This window comes from Rhinolophus hipposideros (genome assembly GCF_964194185.1).
Source record: "Rhinolophus hipposideros genome assembly, chromosome: 6".
In the NCBI taxonomy this organism is placed as follows: domain Eukaryota; kingdom Metazoa; phylum Chordata; class Mammalia; order Chiroptera; family Rhinolophidae; genus Rhinolophus; species Rhinolophus hipposideros.
In genome coordinates this window covers 48,498,573-48,507,185 of record NC_138052.1, presented here as the reverse complement: position 1 = coordinate 48,507,185, position 8,613 = coordinate 48,498,573, and the positions used below count along the sequence as shown (strand labels likewise).

Here is an 8,613-nt window from a genome sequence, read left to right as displayed (position 1 = left end):
ATTTTTCCTTTTTTTCTTCTTCCTTTTTTGCCTTTTCTTTCCTGTCATTCTCCCAGCCAAAAGCCGCCTTCGACCCTTTTGATTTGATGTAGAAAAGATTGTGTCCAGATTATCTGAAATTGACACTGAAGAAGGTAAGGGTGGAAACCGGTTTCATTTTTCAGAGGGTTGGAAGGCTGAGCTGCGTCCGCCGCCGCGGCTCCCGCTCCCAGAGTAGGAGGGTGGGGGAGTGATTATGTATGCACCAGCTAATTCTTCCATCAAAACTTCTTGTCAGCGATGTTAAGATTATTTTTTTTCCTTTTTACAAAAACACTTGATGTTTCAGGAAGTGTTAAGCCCTGAAGGTTGGGGAATGAGGGCGGGGGTAGGAAAGGAGTGGGTGGGGGGGACATGTGTCTTGAGTCTGGGGAAGGCACCCTTTAGAGTCCTTTGCTGTCTACACTGGAGTCGGGGCTTGTTGTGGATCTGGGGATTTCTTTGAGTCATGGAAGGGAGAGATCCTTACCCTCTGTACTGCATTTGATGAAAAGTTCCTATGGCGGTGAGGGATGAAGAGCGGGAAAGTTCGCTTGAGCCTTTGATTTAAGGATGATTATTAACCTAGGTGATGGGATGACAAAAACTAGAGAATTCTGAAATTGGTTTGTAAAAAATACAGAATGAAAGAGATGGATGGAAGGATAAAAATATATAGCTGGGGGTCTGGGTTGCTTCTTTCCATCCAGTTTTGCTTGAAATCAAGTATCTCAGGTTCTGTATCCAGCACTTAGACTTACGTTTCTTTAGGTGACAGAAGTTGATATTTCTTTAAGGGGAGAGATTTACGTAGTTAATCTTTACATCAAATGACTCTAAGAATAAATTCGTGTTTCTGTGCATATAGGTGGAGGGAGTTTTAAAACTTTTTGTGCTTCTTAAAATTAGTCCAGAATAGGTAAGTCTGAAGAGCCATCTGACTCAGCCCAGGTACAGATCCCAAAAAGAAAGAAATAAAAATAAAACATGATGCCGTAGTCCATGAAGGAAAGCTGTAAACTATATAAGCATGTTTCCCATTTCATATTTCTAAAATGTTGCCTAAATTTAGGAGCTGTGTTCTTCCACAATGAGACTATTGCTTGTAGGACCACTCAGTCCCATGCTTATGAAACCCAAGACCAGTGAGGAAGGGGCTGTGGATTGTTGCTTTTGCCCCTCCACCCCCCACTCTTACCCCCTTTTAGAGAGAGTGTGTATGAGAGAAGATATTAAAGAGGTATCTGTTGTTTGGCAATTTTGCTAAGTCTGTCTTCATTACTTCGACGCTGTGCATTTGCTAATTTGGAGGCCCGGCCATTGACAAGCTTGCTCCATACACCTGCAAGCAATTTGCCGGCTCCGGTACCGGAGAATTGCAGAGATGGCAGCTCGCACCTATTTGATTTTTTTTTTTCCTTTTCTCAATGCACAGCAAATTTGGCTTTCAGTGCGTTATCTCTTTTGTTAATGCAAAAAGATTCCCTGGGCGAAAAAATTGCTCATAATTACCAGAGAGATGGGGAAACTGCATTAGAATAAATAAACCTGAAATTACTGTAATTATGTTGTGTTTGATGGCCCGGCTTGTAATCAAGAAGAGAATACAGTGAAATGATGCTGACCCTCTTGGGTTTGCAGCTGTATATGCGCACTTTGGGGTCTTTTTTTTTTTTTTGCAGAAAAGAGTCATTTTGATAATCATTAAGCTGTGTGTAACCTATTTCAGAAGTGTTTTAAAATGAGGTTCACATTTTTTGAACAAGGGGGGGGAAAAATCCCAAAATTACATTTTGCCATTACAGACTCATACATAAGGAAAGGTTGTGTTTTCTAAGTGACAATTGTGAAGACATAATATTCGAAATCAGTATTTAATCATTATAATGAGGTATTGTTTAAATATAACCGCCTTTGGATTATTCATAGTTTAATTAATATACTCATTATGAAAATCTTTGAATCAGATATTTGATGAACTACTTGTCAGTAACAAGGCAGCATTAATTAGGCCTATATTGAGATTAACATTTTTTAAAAAGTACAACCGCTTACAATTATAATAGAGCCTAACTAAAAACCGCCTTCACTGAGCTAAAACTAATAATTTCTCTATTTGAACTGTTAGCAAGAGATTATTAAATTAGTATAAGCTAATATCTCAAAGTATTAAAATCCGCTTGACCAAGTAGATTTTTGCCTGTGGCTGCAGGCATTGGGCCCTGACTGCCGTCTGGGAACCCGAATCAGAAGCGTGAGAGAAATCTGCCAGAATCTCCCCGCTAGCAAAGTCACGTTTCGCAGGGTAACCAAATCCAGGGAGGTCCGTGCTCCCGCGCCAGAGCCGAACCTGGGCAATGAGGCCCCATCTGGGCCCCTACCCTTTCTGAGGTCTCATCTCTCCCATTAGCGCTTCAGGTTCTGGGGGCCTGCGGCAGAGGAAAAGTCCCAACCCCAGGCTGTAAAGGGGCCTAAAGGTCCCAAGCTCCACACCCCACTACCTCCCCTACTTTCTCTACCCGTTCTCCTCCCGCCACTTCCCCTCCTCTTCCCAAAGGGCGTAGGAAGAGCCTGGCGCATCTGATCTTTCACCAGCACCAATTGAAAAATGGGTGCTTGTCACAACACAGATCACTGCCTTCTCCGCTCTGCACTCCAGAGAGCTCTACAAAGGGCCCCCCAAAGGCGGAGGGCCAGCCCCCGCGGGAAGCAGTGTCAGAAGGCGGGTGCGAGAGAACTGGGAGTCGCTCAAAGCAGCTGTAGGGCCCGCAACTTTCCCGAGCTTCCTCAGTTCAGAGTTGAGATTAAGCTGAAGAGCCGGGCCCCTGGGCGGAGGAGAGGGCTAGGCTGGTTTGAGCTGCTCGGAGGTGACGTTCTTTAGGAGCGAACTGATCTGAGCGGTCCACGGGAGATGCCCCCTTAATGGCCTGGTCTGGGAACTCGATTCAGCCGGTTCTCTGATTCCGACGAGTCAGAACCAGAGGTTCTGAAATGGAGGTTCCCCTCGGCACCTCCATTTCTCCCAGGCGCAGAGAAAAGCCCGGGATCATTAGGCGGGAATCGGCCTCTCCTTGTGGATAGGGCCAAGTGGGTGGGAGTGGCTGTGGAGGGGCCAGGGTGGCGCCTTGGGACTGTCCCCTGAAGCTCACTGATTGATTGGAGGGTAGCCTGGCAGACGTATCCTTCCGGCCCCTTTCCGGCGTCTGGCCGCGTCTTTTCCACGTCAGGATGTAGCACCCTCGGGGCACGCAAAAGCTGGGAGGCCAGATCCCCGCGGAGGCGAGGGGGCAAAGCCGGGTGGCTCTGCGTCCAGGCTCCCAGGCCTCCCGCGAGGTGAATGGGCTTGGGGGGTGCTCAGATCTCACCCGCCGGCTGCCTTTGAGCTCTGCTTTGATCTCCTCTCAGCAGGCCTTCAGTCTCTTTGGTTCCTGAGCCCTGGCTCTGCCTTGCCGCACCTGTTCCTGATCCTCCTTCCCAGGGACGGTTGCCACTACCATTCTAACCCAGGTAGGGATCAGACCCCTAGGCTGTGAGGCAAGGCGTGAGGAACAGTCCCAGAGGGGTGCCCTGCGGGCATCAGCCCCTCATCCTGGTATGTCTGGAGCCAGGAGTCGCTGCCGCTGTATTGTGTATCCCCAGAGGTGTGAGCCTGGCCGGCCCCCAGCACCCCCTGACACAGCACACCACACAGCAGCTCTTTCTCGAAACCATAATTTTACTGTCTTAAAGAAACTTTACAACTTATTTACAAAGTCCTTTTTTTTCCCAAGATACAAAGCAATAAGTTAACATTCTCAATATAAAACTAAACTTTGACATAGAGAACACAAAACACGGTTGATTTCAACTGATCACATTTTCCAAATTTCACAAGTAAAATGTCAAGATTCTCATTTCACAAAGCATCAGGTTTTACAGCCACACACAACGGAACGGAAAAAAAGCTAAGCTTGTGCAACATGTTTACAGAACAATAATAATAACAATAATAATTAATAACAATAATAATATGTACAGCGATTAGATCCTGCACTGGAGACTGTGCGTTCAGGGTGGCGACTGGCATTATTCTGTGATCCAGCCTCTGGGGATTCTTGTACAGCTGCTTTTGTCTTACTTTAAAGCCCACTGCTACGGGGCACTAGCTCACGCCTGCCTCTTTCTTCTCACCACTGCCCTTCGTCCTCTCCTTCTCCCTAAGGAGGGAATTCAGATTTTCCTTCTTGTCCAGGCAAGAAGACTAAGCGTTCTTTTCAAGATGAGAGATTGTGTTGGCTTCATTTCTTTCTTTTCAAAATAACACAGGACATGTAAAAAATACAAATAATTCGGCTCCAACCTCTACCAGCGAAGTACAAAAGTTACCATATAAGTTAAAAATCACCATATCCTCTTTATTCGTTTATCGGTGCGTTTAAAGAAATCGGAACATTTGGACCGTGCGCTCCTCGTGCCCCACAGAATCGCGAACTGGCCAGTATTCAGCCTCAGGCGAAGTCCATTTCTCAATAAATAAAAACCCCTCCCTCCAATTTCTCCCAGTTCCCTAACAAGCTACACGGACGGTGAGGCAGGCCCAGGAGAAGGTCTGCAACGACAAGACATCCCAGTATCCGGAAATAGGCGGCCTGGTGGACCGCGCCTCCTCGGACCTGGTGACTTTTTCCAGAGGCAGAACAATGAGGACAGCGGACAGACGAGGACCTCGACTTCGTCAGCGCACAGATACAGAGCGAAAGGAGACAAGAGACGGAAAGGACAGAAAAGAGCTTTTGCTTTTTCTACATTGCTTTTGTTTTTTCCTGATAGTCCACACAGCTGAGGGTCTCGGGCCGGGTTCAGCCGGCTCGTTTTGTTACCACGGCTGTCTCCGGTGACTGTGCCTGCGCTCCAAGGCCGCTCTCTGCTGTCACCTCGCGGCTCAGGCCAGGGTTCGGGCGAGGGTGTGGGCTCCAGGGAAGTCGCCGGTTGAGACCACGCGGGACTCCGAGGAGGAGGCTGCGGGCGTCCCGCCTTCACTGTTCCTTCTTCTTTCCCTCTGGGCCTTTCTCCGGGTCCAGGGCACGCGGATGGGGTGGATGGACCGGGAGGCAGGAGGCGCTCGGGCCAGGGGAAACGGGAAGGAGGCTGGCGGGTGCGGGTGGGCAACCTTACATGAGTTGGGGTTGCTGCATAGCTTCTTGGTGCGCCGAGGGGTACCACGATGTGTAGCTGGGGATGTAGGAGCCTGCGCTGCCGCCTGACCCCTTCCCGGATGAGGAGTTGGGGTTCCAGCCCGGTGGCACGGGCGGGGAGCCGGCAGACAGCGCCCGGCCGTTGGCCAGCGCATTACCCTCCAGAGCCGCCCCACCCTGCTTCATCAGCTTCTTGAACTTGGAGCGCTTGTTCTGGAACCAGATTTTGACCTGCAAGAGCGGACAACAATGTAACTCGGGCTAGGTACATTGTGCCTATAGTAGTTGTGGGGAGATAAGGTGGCTGTGGGACAGCTAAAAAGTATCCTCCCTGCTGCCCTACGGGACCGGCAGCTCCCTGCTGGGGGAGCAGAGCAGCAGCAGAAGCACCACCACCACCACCACCACCGCCACCAATTAAGAACCAGGGAGGCCGCCGCCTGAGGCCGACAGGGGCAGCTCTCGCAGAACCAGGGGGCGTGGTAGTGAGGGGTGAGCCGGGGCTGCTAGGCCTTCTCCTCCCAGGGACTCAGCCAAACCCTGGCAATCGTCTGGAAAAGTCGCAGTGCCTGCACAATAGAGAGTCTTCAATTCCAATATGAACCTCAATAAAAGAATCGAATGGAGGAAAGTTGGATATAAATTTGCAGTGAGACCCACCCTCTCTCTGAGCCATTCTTTCTGCTCTAGAACGAATTGGGGGCTGACTAAGAAGGCCAGAGTTCTGTTCAACTTTTCCTTTGGACTTATATCAACCTTTCCTTAGAGTCTGTTTGTTCTCCCCAGCTCTGCTCCAAATCCTGGCCCGGATGTTGGAAACCCGCTCCAATCGCCATCAAAATGTCCATGGGCTCCCCGGACTCTTAGAAAAATCTGAGAAGGAAGGTCCCGTTTCTCCTCCAGGGTTTGGGACATGGGAGGTGAGAGGGCAGAAGAAAGGACACCCTCCCCCCATCTCCTGCCCGGTGAAAAGGAGGAGGAGGAGGGAGACAGAGGCTTGGACCCCAGTGATTAGCCACACACTTTAAAGGCAAAGAAGGGATTAAGCTCCCGTGTCTATTGTTCCAGTTGTTCGGGCACGTGTGACCTCACAGTCCCCAAACAAAACGTCTAGGGAAATCCTCCCTGAGCCCTAATCAGATTGTGGTGGTGGGGGGGGGGGAGGGCAGTGCGCAGTACTAAGTGCAGCAACACAGTCAGGTCAGAGAGAACGAGGGTGGAAGGGGAGACGATGGGAGAGCCATTGGTGGCGGGGCCTCTCTCTCTCTCTCTCTCTCTCTCTGTCTGTCTCTATCTCTCTCCTTCTCCACCCTGAGGCCCAGAGAGCAAAAAGTAAAGCTCCAGGCGCAGGCCGGCAGCGGGAAGCCTGCACGCTGGAGGTGCAGCAGCTAGGTACCTGAGTCTGCGTGAGTCCCAAAGAGGCCGCGAGCTCCGCCCTCTCGGGCAGAGCTAGGTACTGAGTTTGCTGGAACCTCCGATTCAAAGCCTGCAACTGCAAACTGGAGTAAATCGTCCTGGGCTTGCGGATCTTTTTCCCCTTGCCATTGAAGCGCACTTCACCGCCTTCCACCACCGTGCTCTTCTCGGAGTCAGCCCCTGGAGGGACAGCAGAAGCGTGGGCCGTTGTTAATGCGAGGGACAGCCTTTAGTGCGGGAAGCCGAGGGCAAGTGGCTACTGAAGGTGACGGAGGCAGAGCCAGGAGACAGAACGCTTAAGAAACTCCTAAAGCTAGGGAAGGGAGTCCGAGGGCCCAACCCGGGCCTCTGCAGGCGGAGTGGGACAGTTCCCAGGCGCGCAGCTCCTGCTTTTGAAGGGAAAGTTTGCTATTTTTGCAGGCGGTAGTTGAGGTTTAATTACCCTTAATTGCATACATTGTTTATAGCGCTACGCAATAAATAATTACCGAGACTAATACGTGCACATGTGGGTTTCTGTTTTCCAGAGAGGCATTGTGTGCTCGGCGCACGGAGCCGCCCAGAGGCCCAGCCAGTACCAGGGGATGCTTTCAGGTTTATTTATCCTTTGCTGGATAGTTGCGAGTTAGGTGGGTTTTTTAAAAATTTCTTTGCTATGACAAGGACATAGATTGATACCCGAAACCTCCACTGCTCCGGCGCCCTCCCCACCCCACCCCCACCCCACCTCTCTTTTACCCTTTCCTCTCTCTCTCTCTCTCTCTCTCTCTCTCTCTCTCCCCTCCCCTCCCTCTCCTTCGTACCTCTTCCTCTCCCTGGCGGGCGCACATACCTGGGTCCTCCAGGCGACTCTGGGCGAGGCTGGCGCTGCCCGGGTAGGACTGCACCGAACTGATGTAGGGGCTGGACGCGTGGCTGCTGACCGAGTTGACGTAGGGGTAGCCCAGCGGTCGGGAGAAAGACGAGGCCGAGCTGTAGGCGCCGTCGGGCTGCGAATGGCCCGCCGAGTGTAAACAGTGCATGGAGTAGTGGCCGTGGGACATGGGAGAAGGAGACATTTGCTGGTTGGGCGGCCCAAACTCCATAAACACCGCCTTCCCCGACACGGGGCTGTTGAGACTTTCTGGCATGGTGGTCATGGTCATCTCTTCTCGCGGGGTCTGGGTGTGGGTCTCTCTCTCTCTCCTCTGCTTTCCTTTTGGGGGTCTCTGTGTTTCTTAGGACAGGAAGGAACCCAATTTAAGCGGAACAGGGGTTTTCACTTTCCATTCATAAGAAAATGGAGTTTGTCTCTTTGAAAAGTCTAAGCATGATGCTGCCGAGCTCCCAAAACTCGCTTCAAAGCTTTGACTCAGCCAAGGTCATAAATATTCATGAGCTGGCGGAGCTGATTGGTCCGCTGCCTTGCATAATCACCGGGGATTGGTCCGAGGCGCTCCGGCTCCGCTGGACTAGAACAGGCAAGGCGGCCCGGCCTCCGGAGAGACGCGTCCACACTTCCCGGCCGGGGCTCTTCTGCAACAGAGCGCGCCGTTTGGGGTGCACAATGGGCTGTGGCGCCCGCGCCGGGACCTCCGCGGCCCGCAGCTCTTAAGCCTCCCGCCTCCCGGTGCTCCTAACTTCCCAGAAATCAACCAGCGACTTCGGGCCTCCGCCCGCCCCTCCCCCCACCGTCCCTACCCTCCTCCCGCCCCAACACCGAGGACCCCGGCACTGCTTCTCCTAGCCGCCGGCACCCGGCCCGGTGGTGAGCGAGGGCGGCTCTGTAGCCTGGCCACTGTCTCCGAAGCGCGAAGCCGCCCACTGTGGTCGCTGGAGGCGGCCAACAGAGCTGTCCTCCCCAGCGTCTTGTGCCTAGCGCGGTGCTCTCCGGACGGCCCCTCCCTGGCCTGGGTCCGCTCGGCCACATCCCTGGGTGAGGTTTGGGGCCCTCCGGGCAAACTCACTCACTCGGCCGCCGCGCCGCCGCCGCCGCCGCTCCCTGGGGCCCGCTCGCATTGCTCCA

General features: G+C 52.4%; 1 protein-coding gene across 2 annotated transcripts; it reads right to left on the bottom strand.

Annotated features, from left to right (window-relative positions):
- Positions 1-3,723: 3,723 nt before the first annotated feature.
- Positions 3,724-7,953, bottom strand: DLX1 (distal-less homeobox 1). 2 transcript variants are annotated; one of them, XM_081051720.1, is made up of 3 exons: positions 7,441-7,953; positions 6,589-6,788; positions 3,724-5,423 (listed from the first exon to the last, which is right to left on the bottom strand). In XM_081051720.1, the coding sequence occupies exons 1-3, from the start codon at positions 7,751-7,753 to the stop codon at positions 5,169-5,171; spliced, it is 768 nt and encodes a 255-aa protein (XP_080907846.1). In that variant the 5' UTR covers positions 7,754-7,953; the 3' UTR covers positions 3,724-5,168. The 2 variants fall into 2 exon arrangements, with proteins under 2 accessions (XP_080907846.1, XP_080907847.1); XM_081051721.1 differs by lacking the exon at positions 6,589-6,788 and having other exon boundaries at positions 5,201-5,423.
- Between the last annotated feature and the right edge of the window lie 660 nt (positions 7,954-8,613).

Excerpts from the sequence above, each read along its gene's own strand:
- DLX1 (XM_081051720.1), bottom strand. The coding sequence starts at position 7,753 with ATGACCATGACCACCATGCCAGAAAGTCTCAACAGCCCCGTGTCGGGG. Across the intron at positions 6,789-7,440 it reads GAGTCGCCTGGAGGACCCAG|GGGCTGACTCCGAGAAGAGC; the intron begins GTATGTGCGCCC and ends CTGTCCCTCCAG. Across the intron at positions 5,424-6,588 it reads TGGGACTCACGCAGACTCAG|GTCAAAATCTGGTTCCAGAA; the intron begins GTACCTAGCTGC and ends CCGCTCTTGCAG.